The sequence below is a fragment of the Macaca fascicularis genome, chromosome 16 (genome assembly GCF_037993035.2).
Source record: "Macaca fascicularis isolate 582-1 chromosome 16, T2T-MFA8v1.1".
Lineage (NCBI taxonomy): Eukaryota > Metazoa > Chordata > Mammalia > Primates > Cercopithecidae > Macaca > Macaca fascicularis.
Window position 1 is genome coordinate 4,268,825 of NC_088390.1, and position 22,270 is coordinate 4,291,094.

Here is a 22,270-nt window from a genome sequence, read left to right on the forward strand (position 1 = left end):
CCGGGTTCATGCCATTCTCCCGCCTCAGCCTCCCATGTAGCTGGGACTACAGGCGCCCGCTACCTCGCCCGGCTAGTTTTTTGTATTTTTAATAGAGACAGGGTTTCACCGTGTTAGCCAGGATGGTCTCGATCTCCTGACCTCGTGATCCACCCGCCTCGGCCTCCCGAAGTGCTGGGATTACAGGCTTGAGCCACTGCGCCCCGCCAACAGCATTATATTTCTAAGCCTCAGTTTTCTGTACCATGGGTTTCTCCAAACCTGCAGCACACCACAGCAATGCCTGACAAAGTCACTCTAACCTCAGCCATGAAATCAGAGCATCCCGGGAGAAAAAAATCTCTTTGCAGATAGCTTTTACCATTTTTACAACTAACATCAATCAACCTTCCTAACATCCTAACGCCAGGCAGCCTAATACACAGGATGATCTCAGGGAGTAAACGACGCACATTTGTAAAGCACTTTACAAAGCACTTTTACAGACAAATGCTGAGAACCTGAAAATTCCATGCTCCTCCTTTTTAACTGTCAAATGACATTGCGCCAAGGGACTCAGATATGTTTCATGAAGGCAGATCTTTTATTAAAGCTGGCAGACATTTCACTGTCACCAATTCTAGGATCTCCAGAGTGCCATTTGCCATTTGGATAGATTATAAATAGTAACTGACATGATTTACGCAACCAAAGAACATGTCATCTTATTTAGAAATTTAGATTCTTGCTTCCTATATTCTCTTTGAAAACAGCAAGACAGACAAACTTTCACCCGAAGGGAATTTTTTAATTATCATTTTTAACTTTAGAGTACAGAAAGGATACAGATATAGACAAAAAAACCACTTTTTTTTTTTGAGACGGAGTTGCACTCTTGTAGCCCCGGCTGGAGTGCAGTGGCGTGGTCCAGGCTCACCACAACCTCCGCCTCCTGGGTTCAAGCGATTCTCCTGCCTCAGCCTCCTGAGTAGCTGGGATTACAGGTGCCCGCCACAATGCCTGGCTAATGTTTTTGTATTTTTAGTAGAGACAGGGTTTCACCATGTTGGCAACTTTTAAAGTACACAATCAAGCATATATTTAAATGTCCCACAAACTCCTGTCTAGTTTTCATATCACTCTTGAGTGGATGTGGGAAAAAGAAAAATTATTGAAAAGAAAAATGATAGAAGAAGAACAATGATTTAGTTACAAATGACATTTTTCTTTATATCATTTTGTATTTTCCAAATATCATACACTGAACATGTATTATACTTTTGTAAGCAGAAAAAAATTAACTCATTTTTTTAGTATACATTAATTCTCTCTTTAAAAAAATTAGCTGGGCACGGTGGCTCATGCCTGTAATCCCAGCACTTTGGGAGGCTGAGGTGGGCAGATCACCTGAGGTCAGGAGTTTGAGGCCAGCCTGGCCAACATGGCAAAACCTCATTTCTACTAAAAATATAAAAATTAGCCGGGTGTGGTGGCAGATGCCTGTAACCCCAGCTACTCAGGAGGCTGAGGCAGGATAACTGCTTGAATCGGGAGATGGAGGTTGCAGTGAGCCGAGATTGTGCCACTGCACTCCAGCCTGGGCGACAAGAGCGAAACTGCCTCAAAAAACAAACAGTTAAAACAGCCTGGTTCAGTGGCTCACGCCTGTAATCCCAGCACTTTGGGAGGCCGAGGCAGAAGGATCACTTGAGGTCAGGAGTTCAACTGGCCAACATGGTGACACCTTGTCTCCGATAAAAACACAAAATTAGCTGGGTGTGGTGGCACATGCCTGTAATCCCAGCTACTTGGGAGGCTGAGGCAGGAGAATCGCTTGAACCTGGAGGCGGAAGTTGCAACGAGCCGAGACTGCACCACTGCACTCCAGCCTAGGTGACAGTGAGACTCTGCCTAAAAAACAAAACAAAACAAACAAAAAATTAAGAGTATTTTCTTCAGTGTGCCCTCTATGGTTAAAAAAAAAAAAGAAAGAAAAAGAAGTATTTTCCTGATTAATTCTTACTATAAACTCTTTCATCAAATTAGTGCCAGCATTCCAAAACCACCGAGATCTCCACATTACAAAAAGAGCAACGCCTGCTTCACGACGAGCCGCACCTGTCACCCGTCACCAGCACCCTTTCATTCACTATCTCAAGCATGTAATTCCTTCCAGGGACAGCAGGGGGCACTCTGTGACCCTTTAAAAGCTAACACTTGACTCCACTCCTGGTGTCTTCCACTCCAGCTCTTAAGAAAGCCATGACAGATAATAACTCAATACTCACATCCAACAATACAAAATTAAGCATCTGGTAATGTTGACAGTTATGAAGCCTACTCAGTCAATAAACAACAAACAGTTTAATTAAAGAATCCATTACACAGATTACAATTATCTAAACTACTCCAACCCCAGGACATTTTATCAAAGCAATTTAATTTACATAAGCAAGTTTGACAAGGTCAACAGGAGAAAGTTCAGGAAGTCTGGAAAAAACATAAAGACATAAATCATACTCAATCTAATTAAAATCCGTCTCATTTCACTCTCACCAGGACTCCTCACCCAAACAAATTAACAAACAAATGAAAGAGTTAACTGAATGGCCTCAGTAACAAATCAGCTCCGCTCATAACCTCATGCTCTATGCGCCTATAGACTGTGGACCTGCTTTTGTTTTTTTAATTATAGGATTTAGATATGAAAATGCACTCAAACCCACATCAGTAATAGACACGAGTAAGCCGTCCACTGATTTCATGTGGGGAACAGTGAGCCCTCCTGGGAAAACACCAGCCCATGATGAAAACAGCACGCAGCTCTAGGCAGCAGAGTCTCTCTGGGGAAAACACAGCCACAGGTGGAGTGCCTCCTGATGAATGAAACCATCCCTTCACTCACCCACGAGAAAAGCCATTCCTTTACGCACCCAAGGGAACACAAAAGATCACTAAATGCTGTAAAAAGACACTCCAGGCCGGGCGCGGTGGCTCAAGCCTGTAATCCCAGCACTTTGGGAGGCCGAGACGGGCGGATCACGAGGTCAGGAGATCGAGACCATCCTGGCTAACACGGTGAAACCCTGTCTCTACTAAAAATACAAAAAACTAGCCGGGCGAGGTGGCGGCGCCTGTAGTCCCAGCTACTCGGGAGGCTGAGGCAGGAGAATGGCGTGAACCCGGGAAGCGGAGCTTGCAGTGAGCTAAGATCCGGCCACTGCACTCCAGCCCGGGCAACAGAGCCAGACTCCGTCTCAAAAAAAAAAAAAAAAAAAGACACTCCATCGGCCGGGCGCGGTGGCTCAAGCCTGTAATCCCAGCACTTTGGGAGGCCGAGGCGGGTGGATCACGAGGTCAGGAGATCGAGACCATCCTGACTAACATGGTGAAACCCCGTCTCTACTAAAAATACAAAAAACTAGCCGGGCGTGGTGGCGGGCGCCTGTAGTCCCAGCTACTCGGGAGGCTGAGGTAGGAGAATGGCGTGAACCTCGGAGGCGGAGCTTGCAGTGAGCCGAGATCACGCCACTGCACTCCAGGCTGGGTGACACAGCGCGAGACTCCGTCTCAAAAAAAAAAAAAAAAAAAAAAAAAAAGACACTCCATCGGCCGGGCGCGGTGGCTCACGCCTGTAATCCCAGCACTTTGGGAGGCTGAGGCGGGCGGATCACGAGGCCAGGAGATCGAGACCATCCTGGCTAACACGGTGAAACCCTGTCTCTACTGAAAATACAAAAAAAAAAATTAGCCGGGCGTGGTGGCGGGCGCCTGTAGTCCCAGCTACTCGGGAGGCTGGGACAGGAGAATGGGTGAACCCAGGAGGCGGAGCTTGCAGTGAGCCGAGACCGCACCACTGTACTCCATGAACTCCAGCCTGGGCGACAGAGCGAGACTCTATCTCAAAAAAAAAAAAAAAAAAAAAAAAAAGATACTCCATCACCAGGCTGATTACCAAGAGCCAAGAGCCACAGCTCCAATAGACAGACGCTCCCGGACATCTTGTCTGACATTATTTAGTGAACGTTTTGTTTTCTGTTGTTCTAAAATGCCAGCTTGGGAGAGCAACAGAGAAAATGCAGTATAAAAACACAGCATGCTATCTCCTTGACAACCTAAAATGCAGTCACTTAACTGAAGTGAGATCTCTGGGACACTCGCTATGACACTTATTTGGACAATATTTTCACATATTCATTTAGGCACTCATTGTTTCCAACAAAGAGACTATGACTAAGGATTTCATTCAACTTGATGTATCAGAAAATAGGGTAAAATGTCAAGGGAAACAGAAAGGGAAGGAAAGCTGAAAGTTTGGACAATGGATTATATTATTTCATATTTAATTTTTCAGTTTATACAATTATGTAATTTCAGGTAACAGACCAGTGAAAGAAAAGAGAAGAGCCAAAGCTTTAGCAAAATTTAGCTACAAGATAACACAAAGCAAGGGAGGTAACAAATTCTCTCCCCACCATCGCCTTTAAAGGAACACCTTGCGAAGTTATTTACATTAGCAGAAGCAGCTGTTTTCCCAGAGCTCAGCATAATTAAAGCTCAGCCACCACCATCTGAGGTGCTTGAATATATCTGCTGTGACTTGCCTCTCCCTGAGGAGCTGTAGCTGAAACCGATTTGCTAGTTTCATCAATTCAGTCAGGAACACATCATCCTCTCTGAACTCCAACTCATCTGTATAGATCCAGCGAAGCATTGTCATCGTCACCTCAGGGTTAGCATCTGGTTAAAGAAAAAAAGTAGAGAGAACAACTGAAAAAGCATGGAATGACATGCTTAGACTTTCTCGAGGGATCCCTAAAATTTGAGGCTAATAAAGTAAATGACAGTACACCCAACTTAAAGGAATATTACACAGCCATTTAAAACGGTGACTCGGCTGGGTGCAGTGGCTCACGCCTACAATCCCAGCACTTTAGGAGGCCGAGGTGGGTGGATCACCTGAGGTCAAGAGTTGCGGACCAGCCTGACCAACATGCTGAAACCCCGTCTCTACTAAAAACATACAAAAAATTAGCTGGGCGTGGTGGTACACACCTATAATCCCAGTTACTCAGGAGGCTGAGGCAGGAGAACTGCCTGAACCTGGGAAGCAGAGGTTGCAGTGAGCAGAGATCGAGCCACTGCACTCCAGCCTGGGTGACAGAGGGAGACTCCGTCTCAAAATAAATAAATAAATAAATAAATAAAATGGTGACTCAGCAGTCTGGGCAGCATCTGACTCTAAAGTTTTGCAGTGGGCAGTGAGTGGGGAAATGAACCTACGAAAGATACATGGAGTAAATTGGGGAAAATATTTGAAACATATGACAAAGATTTAATCTTTTTTTTTCTTTTGAGACAGGGTCTCACTATGTCACCCAGGCTGGCATGCAGTGGCACAATCACGCCTCACTGAGGCCTCGAACTCCCTGGGCTCAAGTGATCCTTCCACCTCAGCATCCTGAGTGGCTGGAACCACAGATGCATGCTAGCACGCCAGGTTAATTTTTGGATTTTTTGTAGAGACAGGGTTTCGCCAAGTTGCTCAGGCTGGTCTTGAAATCCTGGGCTCAACAATCCACCTGCCTCAGCCTCCTAAAGCGTTAGGATTATAGGCGTGAGCCGCTTCACCCAGCCTGAGTTAGACCTTACAAATAAAAATACAAAGATAGACACCCAGTGGAAAAATGGATACAAATAGGTAATTCACAAAGATAAATAAATAATGGCCAATAAACCTTATCGATAACCAAATACGAACTGAAACCAGAGTATTCTTTTTATCTCACAGACTAGCAAAGATGTTTTAAAGAACATAACCTTTCATACAGCAACTACATGTGTAGATATCATCTGAAGAAAATAACTGGACAAATACAGAAAAATGTACTAAGATGCTCAGCACAGTATTATTAATGGAAAAACTAGAACAAAAATCTTAAGAGTCCAACAATGGAGAACTAATTAAATAAATTATGATATACATACACACTGAAAAAAATGCAGTTAAAACTAGATAGATATATATTCAACATAAGATATTTACTACATAGGCTTTTTGAAAAGTAAGCTAAAAATACTTGTATAAGATCTCATTGGCTGGGTGCAGTGGCTCCTGCCTGTAATCTCAATGCTTTGGGAGGCCAAGGTGGGCGGACGGGGCTGGAGCCCAGGAATTCAACACCAGTGCGGGCAACATGGTGAAACCCTGTCTTTACAAAAAATACAAAAATTATATCAAAATCTCAGAAATCACCACTAAAGAACTTAGCCATGTAACCAAACACCACCTGTTCCCCAAAAACTACAGAAGTAAGAAAAAATTAAACAAAATAAAACCAAAAAATATAAAAATTAGCTAGGCACATGCCATTAGTGGTGGCATGTGTCTGCAGTTCCAGCTGCTCAGGGGGCCGACGTGGGAAGGGAAACTGAGCCCGGGAGGATGAGGCAGCACCGAGCCGTGATTGCACCACTGCACTTCAGCATTGGTGACAGAGCAAGACACTGTCAAAAAAAAAAAAAGAGAGAGAAAAAGAAAAGAGAAAGAAAAAAAACCGGGTCTTGCTTTTTGTTAGATATACTTGTGTGTATATGCATGCATACATATATATATAAAATACCTACACACACTACATACATGGGGAGGCAGACACATTTTTCTGTGTCTGTCTCACAAGAGATTGGAAGGATATATACTAAAATACCAATGCAGGTGGAATTTGTAACTAATTTTTCTTTTAGCTTAATTTTACTTTTAGCTTTATTTTTATTTAAGGAACACGAATTACTTGTGCAATCTTTTTAAGTTAAAATAAAGACTGTACAGCAACTTCGGGAAATGCTTGGGATGAGAATCACAGTATAAAATATCTAAACTATTATTTCAACCAGAGTTAACTCTTGATTAGTCAGAAGAAGAAGAGTGACAGTCAGAGGAATACTTAAAATCATGGTCAACACAAGTAATTCTCACGGTGTGGTCCTGGGCTAGGAGACTCAGCCTCATCTGAGAACTGATTAGAAATCTGATTCTCAGTCCTACCCCAGACCTGCTGAATGAGAAACCAGAGATGGGGCCCAGCATGTGTCCTAACAAGTCCTCCACGTGATTCTGAGGCTCACTAAGGTTTCAGAAACCGTACTCGATTCTTGATTACCTAGGAAAGGTGCAACATGGACCAGGAATGCCTTATTAACCATAAATAAATGGTTTAAATGCCTTATTATGGAATAATATATGCCTTATTAAGGCATTTATGGAATAAATAATATATGCCTTATTAAGGCATTTATGGAATAAATGCCTTATTATTCCATAAATAAGGAATGCCTTATTAATGCCTTCATAATTAGGAAATGGCTCATTAGCTCTGATTAATCTCCTTTCCAACTAAAGTGCAGAGGAGGAGTTTGAAGGGAGCAATGTCAAGTGAGTGGACTTGAAGACCTCGACTTACCTGCAACCAGGTTAATTCACCATCATCTCCTAAAACAACCAGATATTAAAAGTAAAAAAAAGAAAAAAAAAAAGAAAAAGTGAAATACACTAAAATGATAATATTGTAGTCACTATGTTAAGGTTTTTCTTTTTTCTCTCACTGAATAATGTGGTAATAGCATTTTTTTTTTCTTTCGAGACAGAGTTTCGCTCTTGTCGCCCAGGCTGTAGTGCAATGGCACGACCTGGTCTCACTGCAACCTCTGCCTCCTGGGTTCAAGAGATTCTCCTGCCTCAAACTACTGACACAGCTGGGATTACATGCGCCGGCCGCCATGCCCAGCTAATTTTTTTGTATTTTTAGTTGAGATGGGGTTTCACCATGTTAGCCAGACTGGTTTTGAACTCCTGACCTCAGGGGATCCACCTGCCTCGGCCTCTCCAAGTGCTAGGATTACAGGCATGAGCCACCATGCCCGGCCAGTAATAGCACTTTTAAAATGTTTTAAAAGAGAAAACATTTTAACATCAGACAGAAAGCTAATTAGATTTATTTAAACAATTAACTTAGGAGGTACTTCGGCTAAGCTGTCTAAGGTCTCCATCGCAGATCTTGGAAGTAGGCTGAATTTCTAAGCAGGCTTTGTAAATTGGGTTCAATACCTCAGTAATCATCTTAATGAAAAAAAAAAATGTAGGCCATGTGATTTGTCCAGAGCAACGAAAAATGCCACAACACATCCTACTGCTCTCACACGGCCTGATCTTGAAGACGGCTCGTTCCTAACTGCTGAGAGAATCCCCAGTACCACCGCCCTCAAACACCTTCCCTGCCGCAGCAGTTTCTTCAATACTATTTGAAAATTTGCCTGGTTAAACTTGACCTGTACAAGTAATAAACCAAAACCTAGATTATTTAAAAAAAAATGTTTTTAACTACTTTCAGTAGGGATTTCCTGGGAGGGCTTGATATTTCACACAAAATGAGGTTCGAGTGATTTACGAGCTTTCCCACTCCTGCCGTGACTCTTCCCCTCATCTACAACATATATTGAGGATAAATTCACTCTGTGACTCAGACGAAGCGGCCAGTGGTATAAGGGTAGGCAGAGAACAGTGAACACGAAGGACGGTGTGTGCTGCAACTGTGCACTTTTGGGTAAATCATCCCGCCTGTCTGCTTCCAATCTACGTAAGCAAGTGGCTGTGAAAGTCAGACGACCGCATTAAACAGGAGCTCTCTCTGAAAGGAGCAGACTCAGAAGAGAAAGCAGCTGGCCCCGAGTCCCGTGTGATGGAGGTGATCATCCCCTCAGAAGGCCTGGCGCACAAGCCAGAAAAATCTCCGACTTAAAGGATGAAAGGTAAAATAACCCTCAGACTTCTGACTTTGTTTCACTGCAGTCCAGGATGCATGTAAATATACTCTGGAGACCTTAGGATTTTCCCTGTGGCCTAGTTTTTTGTTTTGGTTTGAATGTTAAATAAATGTTTTGCAAGACATCTGAAATGGATGGGAATAAACCGATCTGTATGCAATTAACCTTTAAATGAAACATACCGAGTAAACTGACTTTGCTTTTTACTTTATTTATTTAGGGACAGAGCCACTGTTGCCCAGGCTGGAGTACGATGGTGCAATCATGGCTCACTACAGCCTCGATCTCCCAGGCTCAATCGATTCTCCCACCTGAGCCTGCCGAGTAAATGGGACTATAGACACATACCACTGTGCCTGGCTAACTTCTGCATTTTTCGTAGAGACAGAGTTTCGTCATGTTGCCCAGGCTGGTCTTGAACTCTTGGCCTTAAGCAATCCTCCTGCCTTGGCCTCCCAAAGTGCTGGGATTACAGGCATAAGCCACAGCACCTGGCTGACTTTGTTTTTTTAATCCTCTATTTTTAATCTGTGAAAAGGTGAGAAAGGTGTTTGGAATCTCCTATTACGACTCTGGTTTAATTAAATTCTGAGTTTCCAACTTTTTTTTTTCTTTTCTTTTTATTTGGGTCAGAGTCTCACTCTGTTACCCAGGCTGGAGTGCAGTGGCGCATTCTCCACTCACTGCAACCTCCACGTCCCAATTGAAGCGATTCTCCTCCCTCAGACTCCCAAGTAGCTGAGACTACAGGAGTGTGTCACCACACCCAGCTAATTTTCGTATGTTTGTAGAGATGAGGTTTTGCCATGTTAGCCAGGCTGGTCTCAAACTCCTCACCTTACGTGATCGGCCCACTGTGGCCTCCCAAAGTGCTGGGATTACAGGTGTGAGCCACCATGCCCAGCCCTATTTTTTTTCTTAATCTACTTCACATAAGTTTTTGCTTCCCCTACTCCGGACGACGCCACCGAGGCGGCCGCGGCGCGCTCTGGAGGTCTGAAGACGCTACTGGCTGCCACGGGCCAGCGGCTTGATGTGTTGGGCAGCCGCCCCCGGCTCGGGGCTGTGAGCGGCTCGGGGCCAGGGGTGGGTGGCGGGGCGGCGCGGCCGCCTGGCCGGGCTGGGGCCGCCTCCCTCCCGGAGGCCCCACCGTCCCCGGAGCTGCAGTTGACGGCCGCGGGGGCCCAGCATGAGCGTCGACCTGAGTGAGGACGAGGAGCGCCGGCTGATCGGTCTTGATGCAGAACTTTATTATGTGAGAAATGACCTTATTAGTCACTACGCTCTATCCTTTAATCTGTTAGTACCCAGTGAGACTAATGTCCTGCACTTCACCTGGCATGCGAAGTCCAAGGCTGAACAGAAGCTGGGATTCCAAGCGGACAATGGGTTGGCAATGGACATGCCCCAGGTCAACACTTCCGTTCGCGGGGAAGTTCCACGCATTTTATCAGTGTTTTGGGTAGAGCTTTCCTGTACACTGGCGAAGTAGATTCTGATCAGTGTTTTGGGTAGAGCTTTCCTGTACACTGGCGAAGTAGATTCTGAAGTTACGATACTAATGCAACTCAACTTGACTAAATTCTTCAAAGAATTTTACCATCTTAAATTTTAAACCAAGGAAAATGTGCACCAAAAATGGTCCTGTACATGCAGTTACAGCCACTTCTACGTGTGTGTTTTATATTACGGTAGGGGTTTGTTGTGCAGTAATATTTCTCGTAGCAATAATATTAGCTGTTTTGCACCTTCATAGTATGAAAAGGGTTGAACTGGATGACAGCATTAATGCCAGCAGTAGTTCCCAAGGGCTGTCTCAGCCATCCACCCAGACGACCCAGTATCTGAGGGCTGACACACCCAACAATGCGACTCCTATCACCAGCTCCTCAGGTTCTCCTACCTTGCGGACAGAGAAGAACGACTTGAGAAGTGTCACTCTTTTGGAGGCCAAAGCCAAGGTGAAGGATATAGCAATATCCAGGGAGAGGATAGCTCTAAAAGATGTACTCCAAGAAGGTACTTTTAGGCGTATTTTCCACGGGATTTTAATAGATGGAATAGATCCAAATAAAGAAAAACAAGCATTTCTCACAACAGTTAAAGATCAAGCTTCTGAAATTCAGGTAACGATGCTCGCTGAAAGTGATAAGCTGCGAGGTCTTCATCACAGGAATCTTCTTCCTATTACTCGTGTGTATAGGAGGAGGAGAAAAGCCCATAGCGATATTGCCTTACATGAATTGGGGGAATCTTAACTTGTTTTTACGGCAGCGCAAGTTCGTAGAGGCCAATAAGCCACAGGCAGTTTCTCAACAAGACCTGGTACCCACGGCTATTCAGACTGCTGTGGAATGCGCTACCTGGCCAGAAGGGAAGTCATCCACAAAGACCGGGCTGCTAGGAACTGTGTCACTGATGACACACCTCAAGTTAAGATCACAGACAACGCCCTCTCCAGAGACTGGTTCTCCATGGACTATCACTGTTTGGGGGACAATGAAAACAGGCCAGTTCGTTGGATGGCTCTTGAAAGTCTGGTTAATAACGAGTTGTCTAGCACTAGTGATGTGTGGGCCTTTGGAGTGATGCTGTGGGAACTCACGACTCTGGGCCAGATGGCCTACGTGGACGCTGACCCCTTCGAGATGGCCGCATACCTGAAAGATGGTTACCGAATAACCCAGCCAATCAACTGTCCTGATGAACCATTTGCTGTGATGGCCTGTTGCTGGGCCTTAGATCCCGGGGAGAGGCCCAAGTTTCAGCAGCTGGTACAGTGTCTCACAGAGTTTCATGCAGCCCGGGGTGCCTACGTCTGACTCCTCTCTTGCACCCACAGCATCAGGAGGAAGGTGCCTGTCGGGGCTCACGTGAAGCCTGTCATGGCTGCTTCATGTCTAACACAAGCCAACAGAAGCACATTTGTCTTCCAGAACACTGTGCCGTAGGAATGCTGTAGAATCTGAACTTTTTAAGACAGACTTAATAATGTGGCACATTTTCTAGATATCACTTTTATTAGGTTGAAGTGAAAGGGTTTTTCTGAATTTTTTTGGCCAAAATTTTAAAAAACATAGTTACCGGCCGGGCGCGGTGGCTCAAGCCTGTAATCCCAGCACTTTGGGAGGCCGAGACGGGCGGATCACGAGGTCAGGAGATCGAGACCATCCTGGCTAACATGGTGAAACCCCGTCTCTACTAAAAAAAAAATACAAAAAATGAGCCGGGCGAGGTGGCGGGCGCCTGTAGTCCCAGCTACTCGGGAGGCTGAGGCAGGAGAATGGCGTAAACCCGGGAGGCGGAGCTTGCAGTGAGCTGAGATCCGGCCACTGCACCCCAGCCTGGGCGACAGAGCGAGACTCCGTCTCAAAAAAAAAACAAAAAAAAAAAAACAAAAAAAAACCAAAAAACAAAAAACAAAAACAACATAGTTACCTTGGACTAGGGGTACACTGTTACAAAATAAACAAACAGTTTTTAAAATTGTTCGGACACAGATATTTGGAATTAGCTATCTTAGTGCCAACTGCTTATTTTTTTTTTTTTTTACTTTATCAAGGTGATGTAAGTGACTCACCTTTAAAGTTTTTTTAATGTTATTTTTTATCACTACTCTTGAAATGGCTTGTCTTCAAGATGCAATCCTTTTCTTAGGAAAGGAAAAACAGCATAAAAAGATACCTGGTTTGCCTTATACAAGAAAAGGCAATATGAGAGGAAGAAAACTTAAAGAAAAGCTAGAGGAAAAAAATTTTTTTTAAATACTTACTAGAAACAAACTGCCCATGCATGGAAAACTGTTTACTTTTTTAGTGAAAAGGAATTCTGCTTTTGCATTTTTGGGAAAGCAGGAACTGAGTTCATTGCATCTTTAATTTGGCAGAAACTAGCTTTTCTGTGAACCAGAAGTGGTATGGGGCGGATCTGTAGTAAACGAAGGTGATTTTATTTATTTTTACTCTCTGAGAAAGGAGATAATACAATTCCAGAAAGTAGACTCATATTTCTAAGGTTAAGATTCCCTTTTATTGCACCTAGAATAGTGCTATGCACACAGTGGGTGCTTGTCTTTTTTTTTTTTTTTTTTTTAAAGTAAACGGGTAAATTTTGTACTTATCTTCAAGGCTGGCTTAAGTATAAAATTGTTTTTTAAAACAATTGAAAAATTAAAGGATTTGTTTTATATTTTTAAAAAAGGTTTTGCTTCATAAAATTAAAAAATCTTGGTAGACTGTATCATTTGTAGCAATAAATAGTCAGTTTAAGGATGTATCCTTAAATATAACCTCCTGGAAATAAAATTAAACCTCAAACCATATTTCTAAATCATCCCTGGGTCAAAATGAAATAAAAGGACAGAGGTTCCAGTTCTGTTATGGCAGTGGAACAACCCATCCCATTTTAACTGATTATAGCTAAAAACTCTGGACAGAGTACAACAACGACCTAAAGATTTGGAAAAGTCAACAAAAGCAGGTGAACTGAGAGGGAGGCGAAACTTGAAGCAGCAACTGCACTGGATGAGTTTCCACGTTTTGCCTGTTTTGTTCCTTTGGGGTGTGTGTGTGTGTGTGTGTGTGTTGTTTTGTTCCTCTCCTACGGCTTTGGGGGGTGTGTGTGTGTGTGTGTATTTTGAGACAGGGTCTCACTCTGTCCTGTCACCCAAGCTGGAGTGCAGTGGATGATCTCAGTTCACTGCAGCCTCTGCCTTGCAGGATCAAGTGATCCTCCGCCTCAGCCTTCTAAGTAACTGGAACCACGGGTGCGTGCCACCACACCTGGCTAATTTTTTTGCGTTTTTGGAAGAGATGGGGTTTTGCCATGTTGCCCAGGCTGGTCTCAAACTCCTAGGCTCAAGGGATCCGCTTGCCTCAGCCTCCCAAAGTGTGGGATTACAGCCGTGAGCCACTGTACTTGGCAAAAATTATTTTTAAATGATAAAAGCAATAATTCATTAGGAAGTCATAATTATAAATGTAAATGTACATAATAGAGGCTAAAAAATACATGCAGAAAAACTGACACAAATTAAAAGGAGAACTAGACAATCTTAAAATTATAGCAGATGTTAATGCTCTCCTTTAAGGAACTGATAGAACTAGGCTATGCAGAGTGGATACTGCCTGTGAATCCAGAGCTTTGGGAGGCCGAGGTGGGAAGATGATTTGAGGCTAACAGTTCAAGACCAGCCAGGGCAACACAGTGAGACCCTGTCTCTACAAAAAAAATTTTTTTTACGTTAGCCAGGTGTGGTGGCATGCACTTATACTCCCAGCTACTATAAAATTCACAGGACACAGCTAGAGAAGTGCTTAGAAGGAAATTCAAAGCTTTAAGTACTTGTATTAGAAAAGAAGATCTAAAATAAATTATCTCAGGTTCCACAACTTTGAGAAACTAGGGAGAAAAAAGGAGAATGGGAGAGCAAAGTAATCCAAAGAAAGAAAAAAAGGATAGAAATCAATAAAATATAGCTGGGTGCGGTGGCGCATGCCTGCAATCCCAGCTACTCAGGAGGCTGAAGCTGGAGAGTTGCTTGAACCCAGAAGGCAGAGGTTGCAGTGAGCTGAGATCGCGCCACTGCACTCCAGCCTGGGCGACACAGCGAGACTGTGTCTCAAAAAAAAAAAAAAATCAATAAAATAGAAAACAACCAATAGAGAAAATTAACAAAGCCAAAAGCTCCTTCTTTGAGAAGATAATAAAAATGCCAAACTTCTAATTAGACTGATCAAGAAAAAAAGAGTGAGAACATAAATCACCAATACCCAAGAATGAAAAAGGAATTACTGCTACAGACATTAAAAGGAGAAAACTGCAAATTCATACTAACAAATTCAACAACTTAAATGAAATAGACATAGTTTTGAAAAACAAAACTTCCCAAACCTGACTCAGAAGAAACAAATCTGAATAGTCCTATATCTAAATAGATTTTTTTTTGGTCTTTTTTTTTTTCTCCTTTTTGTGGAGAACAGGGTCTCGCTATGTTACCCAGGCAGGTCTCAAACTCCTGGGCTCAAGCTATCCTCCCGCCTCTGCCTCCCTGAGAGCTGGGATTACAGGCGTGAGCCACCACGCCTGGCCTAAATAGATTATATATTTTAAAAATTTGTGTTCAAAAAGCTTCCCAGAAAGCAAATTCTGGACTTAGATTACTTCAATGGTGAATTCTATCAAATATTCAAGAAATAAACAATAACATCAATCTTAGAAAACATTTTCAGAAAACAGACAATGAAGGATCATATAAGGCCTATATAACCCTAATAGTAAAATCTGATAGACATTAAAAAAAAATTACATACCAATATCCCTCATGATTACTGTTGCAAATTTTTTTTTTTTTTTTTTTTTTTTTTGAGATGGAGTCTTGCTGTGTCGCCCGGGCTGGAGTGCAGTGGCCGGATCTCAGCTCACTGCAAGCTCCGCCTCCTGGGTTTACGCCATTCTCCTGCCTCAGCCTCCCGAGTAGCTGGGACTACAGGCGCCCGCCACCTCGCCCGGCTAGTTTTTTGTATTTTTAGTAGAGACGGGGTTTCACCGTGTTAGCCAGGATGGTCTCGATCTCCTGACCTCGTGATCCGCCCGCCTCAGCCTCCCAAAATGCTGGGATTACAGGCATGAGCCACCACGTCTGGCTGAACACAGGTAATTTTCTTTCTAATAAAACCCAGAAAGAACACAAATGTCCATCAACAGGTAAATGAAAAAAAAAAAAAAAAAAGTGTGGTATTTTCATACAATGGAACACTATTCAACAATAACAAGGAATGAATAATTAAAACACAAAAAAACATACTAAGGTGTGGGGTGAATCTCAAAATCTATACACTAAAAGAAGTGAAGGAAGTCAGACAAAAGAGACTCTAAGCTCTATGATTCCATTTCTATAAAAGCCTAGAAACTGCAAACTAATCTATAATGACTGAAAGCAGATCAGCATTTAGCTGCAGAAGTGGATGGCAAAAGGGAAGAATTGCAAGGAGACATGAGGAAAGCTGTAAGGATGGAAATGTTTTTTGTTAGTTATTTTTTTTTTTTCTTGAGACAGAGTCTCGCTCTGTCGTCCAGATGGGAGTGCAATGGCATGATCTCGGCTCACTGCAACCTCTGCCTCCCAGGTTCAAGCAATCTCCTGTCTCAGCCTCCCAAGTAGCTGAGATTATAGGCATGTGCCACCATGGCCAGCTAATTTTTTGTATTTTTATTAGAGATGGGGTTTCACCATGTTGGCCAGGCTGGCCTCGAACTCCTGACCTCAGGTGATCCACCCAATTTGGCCTCCCAAAGTGCTGGGATTACAGGCGTGCGCTACCACGCCCAGCAAGGACGGAAATGTTTATGTTGATTGTGGTGATGGCTTCACAGGTGTATTCATATGTCAAAACTTATCAAATTGCACACTTTTAATGTGGGCAGTTTACTGTACTTCCATTACACCTCAATTTGGAGGAAAAAGAAACCAAACTGAGAGGCAGCACAGCACTGTGGTTAATGGCACGAATTCTGCAGCCAAACTGCCTAAGGTTCAAATCCCAGCTCCAATCCTTGCTCACTGTGTGGAGTTGATATGTAATAAAGCACTCAAAACACCACCACCACATAGTAACTGCTATATAAAAACTTGCTATTATTACAATAGACTATTTAGAAATTGATCACAATGAAAACAGTACCTACCAAAATATTTGTGATGTAACCAGATTCATACTATAAAAAAAAGTCATAGTCTTAAACTTGTTAGAAAATGAAGCCAGGCACGGTGGTTCACAGCTGTGATCCCAGCACTTTGGGAGGCCGAAGTGGGAGGATCACCTGAGGTCAGGAGTTGGAGACCAGCCTGGCCAACATGGCAAAACCCCACCTCTACTAAAAATACAAAAATTAGCTGGGGGTGGTGGCACGTGCCTGTAATTCCAGCTACTCAGGAGGCTGAAGCAGGAGAATCGCTTGAGCCCAGGAGGCGGAGGTTGCAGTGAGCCGAGATCACACCACTGCACTCCAGCCTGGGCGACAGAGTGAGGCTACGTCTCAAAAACAAAACAAAAAAGAAAATGAGATAAAAGATAGTTCAACTCAAAAAGAAAAAATAATTCAAAGGAATTTCAAAGAAAGATTTAATACAGATAAAAAGAAATTATTGAATTGACTAAATATAAGTAAAAATTAAAAGAATAATGAACCTAAACCAAATCTGCAATAAGCCAACACAAACACAAACTTAACTAAAGATTGGTGAGAAAAAACCAAAAGCAGTATCAGGATTAAGTAAAGAATATAACCACAGATAAAACAGATTATATTGAGCTCTAAGAGAATCTTTGGCCATGGGACTCAGCTGCTGGCAGGAGGCCACAAGGCTGTTTGAGTAGCCTCACGACATGGCCGCTAATGTCCCCCAAAGTGAGCAATCCAAAAGAGAGAGCAAGGAGCAAGCCACAATGCCTTTGATGAAGCCATCTCTCAAGTGACATGCTGTCGCTTCTACCACACTCCATTCACTAGAGGTGAATCAGCCTATACTGAAGAGGAGAATTGGAATCCACCTTTGAAGGGAGAAACAGCAAAGAATTTGTGAGCATATTCTTTTTTACTCTTTTTTTGTGAGCATATTCTAAACTTCCCATGGATGTCATCGAAGGAACACAGTATGATTTAATACTGAAACTGAACAGCCTTGACCTGGTAGTTCATACAGTAGCCAACAGATGCTGAATATTGCTGTGCTTCTCTTAAAGATTTAAATACCACACAGCTCCCCCGGCGTACACAGTTTGGGAAACGATGCCCTTTCCACCGCAGAGTGCAACCTTTCCAGGTGGTGCATCAGGGGATAGCTTTCCCAACCAGAGTGAAAAGGAATAAAGGAGGATGCTTTCTGCTGTTTGGAATGGCTTGACACTATCCAGGACACATTCCAGGAGAGCTGAATGACTCATACCCTGAGTTCTTATGCCAAGGAACTGTAAGATCTTTGCTTGAGAAAGCATGCAACAAACTCTAGCTTCCAAACAGCCATTCCAATCCACTGAAACTTCTCATCGTGTCAGCTGCTGTTGGTAAAGTGCTACAGAGAGGTCATAAACAGATCATTTTGCTAGAAGCAAACTGCTTTACTTCACCAAGAAGTAAATATAATCCTTTCCTTATGGACTCAGATTTGTTATACTTTGTTGAGCTAACAGTCGTATTCTTTCTCTTCCCACTTGGTCAGTCAGTATCTTTATAAACTTTTATCTTTTATTCTTTTTTATTAGGGTTTAATAGACCAAAATTATATAGAGTTAATGTATGACATGTTTTGATATATGTATATATTATGAAATGGTTATAAGCTAATTAACATATATATCATTTCATATATTTAAAGATATCTTAATAATAAAAAAGCAAATTTCTACTTTGTTTACATTTTCAGATACTTTCATACTTCGAGAAAAGCTGCAGAGCATCCCCTATGCCCTTTACTCATCTTCCCCTATTATTAACACAGCTTATATAACCCCGGTTCAATGATCAAAACTAGGTAACTAGGTAATACATACCATACCAATGCCATTCACTAATTAGAGGCCCCATTTTGCTAATTGTACCAGTAATACCCTTTCTGTGGCCAGAATCCAACTGAGGATTCTACACTGCATTCGGTGTCATTCTCACCCAATCTGTGATACTTCCTAAATCACTCTTGTTTTTCATAACGTTGACATGTTTGAGAAACACTCTGGCTGATTATTTTGAGAAATGTTCCTCAATTTGGGTCTGATGTTTCCTCATGATTAGACTGAGCTTATGCATTAATGGCAAAAATCCTATAGAAGAGCCAGGCAGAGTGGCTCATGCCTGAAATTCCAGCACTTTGGGTAGCCGAGGCAGGAGGATCGTTTGAGCCCAGGAGTTTGAGACCAGCCTTGGCAACATAGCAAGAGCCCATCTCTATTGAACAACTAGCCAGGGATGGTGGTGCACACCTGTACTCCCAGCTACTTGAGAGGCTGAGGTGGGAGGATCTCTTGAGCCCAGGAGTTCGAGGCTGCAGTGAGCCATGACAGCATCACTGCATTCCAGCCTGGGTGACAGAGTGAGACCACATCTCAAAAACAGAAAAGAATCCTACAGCAGTGACTGTGCCTCACTGCATCCCTACAGCAGTGACTGTGCCTCACAGCATCCCTACAGCAGGGACTGTGCCTCACTGCATCCCTACAGCAGGGACTGTGCCTCACTGCATCCCTACAGCAGGGACTGTGCCTCACTGCATCCCTACAGCAGGGACTGTGCCTCACTGCATCCCTACAGCAGGGATTGTGACTCACTGCATCCCTACAGCAGGGACCGTGCCTCACTGCATCCCTACAGCAGGGACTGTGCCTCACTGCATCCCTACAGCAGGGACTCACTGCATCCCTACAGCAGGGACTGTGCCTCACTGCATCCCTACAGCAGGGACTCACTGCATCCCTACAGCAGGGACTGTGCCTCACTGCATCCCTACAGCAGGGACTCACTGCATCCCTACAGCAGGGACTGTGCCTCACTGCATCCCTACAGCAGTGACTGTGCCTCACTGCATCCCTACAGCAGGGACTGTGCCTCACTGCATCCCTACAGCAGGGATTGTGACTCACTGCATCCCTACAGCAGGGACTGTGCCTCACTGCATCCCTACAGCAGGGACTGTGCCTCACTGCATCCCTACAGCAGGGACTGTGCCTCACTGCATCCCTACAGCAGGGACTGTGCCTCACTGCATCCCTACAGCAGGGACTGTGCCTCACTGCATCCCTACAGCAGGGATTGTGACTCACTGCATCCCTACAGCAGGGACCGTGCCTCACTGCATCCCTACAGCAGGGACTGTGCCTCACTGCATCCCTACAGCAGGGACTCACTGCATCCCTACAGCAGGGACTGTGCCTCACTGCATCCCTACAGCAGGGACTCACTGCATCCCTACAGCAGGGACTGTGCCTCACTGCATCCCTACAGCAGGGACTCACTGCATCCCTACAGCAGTGACTGTGCCTCACTGCATCCCTACAGCAGGGACTGTGCCTCACTGCATCCCTACAGCAGGGACTGTGCCTCACTGCATCCCTACAGCAGTGACTGTGCCTCACTGCATCCCTACAGCAGGGACTGTGCCTCACTGCATCCCTACAGCAGGGATTGTGACTCACTGCATCCCTACAGCAGGGATTGTGACTCACTGCATCCCTACAGCAGGGACTCACTGCATCCCTACAGCAGGGACTGTGACTCACTGCATCCCTACAGCAGGGACTGTGACTCACTGCATCCCTACAGCAGGGATTGTGACTCACTGCATCCCTACAGCAGGGACTGTGACTCACTGCATCCCTACAGCAGGGATGGTGACTCACTGCATCCCTACAGCAGGGACTCACTGCATCCCTACAGCAGGGACTGTGACTCACTGCATCCCTACAGCAGGGATTGTGACTCACTGCATCCCTACAGCAGGGACTCACTGCATCCCTACAGCAGGGACTGTGCCTTCACCAGTGGACCACATCAGATACAAACATTTCACTTTTTTGAACAAGGTTTGATTCATATATCCAAATACCTTTAAAGTGTATATAATGCCTGTTGTATTTCATCAACATATGCTAAAATTCTCATAATTAAGGCTGTGTGCAGTGGCTCACACCTGTAATCCCAACAGGCCTTGGGGAGACCAAGGCAGGAGGATTCCTTGAGTCCAGGAGTTCAAGACCAGCCTGGGCAACATGGCAAAATCCCACGTCTACAAAAAATGAGCCAGGTATGGTAGCACACACCTGTGGTCCCAGATACTCAGGAGGCTGAGGTGGGAGGATCGCTTGAGGCCAGGAGGTCAAGGCTGCAGTGAGCCGTGATTGCACCACGGCACTCTAGCCTGGGTGACAGAGTGAAATCCTGTCTTAAAAAAGAAAGAAAGAAAGAAAGAAAGATCAATTAGACAAGAACTTCAAAAGAAAAATGTAGAGTTTTCCTTACATTCTAAGATGTAAGTTTCATGCGAGCAAGAATTTAATTTTGTATACTTTGTATCCCTAACACCTTGAAAAGTACTTACCACTCAATATTTTTTATATGAATGGATTAATGTTGAAAAAACAAAACACCAATAAATTCATTAAATGATTTTATCAAGCCTGTTGGTGTGGAAAACATTTGAGCCTTTAAAATACAGCTTTTATGCTATTTATACACCTGTTTACAAGAACCTATTTCCAATCTTCCTCAAACTGCTGCCCAGCCATGAAGTGTTAGTGCTTCCAAGTATCACATAACACACAGGCTTCCCAGGCAGTCTCAGAAACTGCAACCCCAGGTTGAGGCAATGAGCAGGACTGCTGGACAAAGCACACAATTCAACATGAACAGGTCCACACATGCCACTACCACCTTGGACCTCTCCCCCATCACACATTTCAAAGATACATTTCATTAAAATGTTGTAAAAAGTTAAAATGTCATATGTTCTCCTATCTGCTATCTTCACAGGTACCTGATCTATGAAAGCCACAAAAACCATTTGCTTTGAAGTGGATCACCCCTGAAAGCAACCTTATGGTAGAATCAAAACACACTTATTATTTACAACTGGAGGAGAGTCTAGAGATAATTAGAGACAATTAAAGATATTAATATTCTATTTCCCTAAACTCGATAAAACTTCCTGACTCACGGTGATGAAATCTTGTGGCCAGACAGCACTGAATGAGAGCTCTAAATGTCTGGATGTACTAAAAAAGTTCAGTGTAAAACAAATTTTTTAATTCAATGTTGACACTGGCTTTTTTGCCTTAATGTAATTTTCTGTGTTGTGCGATTTTGTTTCAGAGAGCAGTGATGTTTTATTTTCCCACTCTCATTCATTTTGGTTGCAGTCACTATTTCACAATTAAAGTAAAACTGAGGAACACTAACACTGTCTGAGTTACCTTACCTATGACAGTATCCCAGAAGTCAGATAATGAAGAAAAAAAAAAGTAGGAATATTTCACAGCTCAGCTGCCTAACTGCTTTCTAAAACGGTCATACCTATTTATAACGTCACTGGCAATATACAAGAATACCAATTTCATGAGCCTCACAACTACTGGGGTCATCAGTTTTGATTATACAGATATCAAAACACAGTAGCTTATTCTTAACTTTTTTCCAGCAGAGTCGAATCTTTTCCATATATTTATTATCTTCTAGTCTTCATAAACATTCTGTTCATATAATGAAGATCCTATCATACATGTTGTGAAGAATGCTACATGACCTTGTAAGGTCTTCATAATTCTGTTATATACGAGGTCAAAAATACATGGCTTCAAAACACTATGCTTTAAAAAAAAAAAAAAAAAAAAGCTATGCCTTGAGATTTCGATCACGTGGACTGGTGCCCTCCCAGTAAAAAACTATTCCCCAGGCAGATGTTTTTAGTTACTGGCATGCAGGCATC

At 43.5% G+C, this 22,270-nt stretch overlaps 1 protein-coding gene, 1 long non-coding RNA gene and 1 pseudogene across 14 annotated transcripts in view; 2 read left to right on the forward strand and 1 right to left on the reverse strand.

Annotated features, from left to right (window-relative positions):
- The window catches only part of ANKFY1 (ankyrin repeat and FYVE domain containing 1), a 102,217-nt gene that overhangs the window by 51,291 nt on the left and 28,656 nt on the right, over positions 1-22,270 (reverse strand). For all 13 annotated transcript variants that reach the window (XR_012425144.1, XR_010582107.2, XM_005582554.4 and 10 more), the window contains exon 4: positions 4,584-4,719. Coding sequence is in view for 11 of the 13 variants with exons in the window: in XM_005582554.4 (XP_005582611.2) it covers positions 4,584-4,719 (136 nt within the window). In the remaining 2 variants the exon portion in view is untranslated. The remainder of the gene's footprint in view (positions 1-4,583; positions 4,720-22,270) is intronic.
- LOC141408747 (uncharacterized) lies at positions 8,675-9,453 on the forward strand. The gene is made up of 2 exons (XR_012425147.1): positions 8,675-8,784; positions 9,020-9,453. It is a non-coding gene; the product is annotated as an uncharacterized lncRNA (long non-coding RNA).
- On the forward strand, positions 9,833-11,759 carry LOC102123325 (tyrosine-protein kinase RYK pseudogene; annotated as a pseudogene).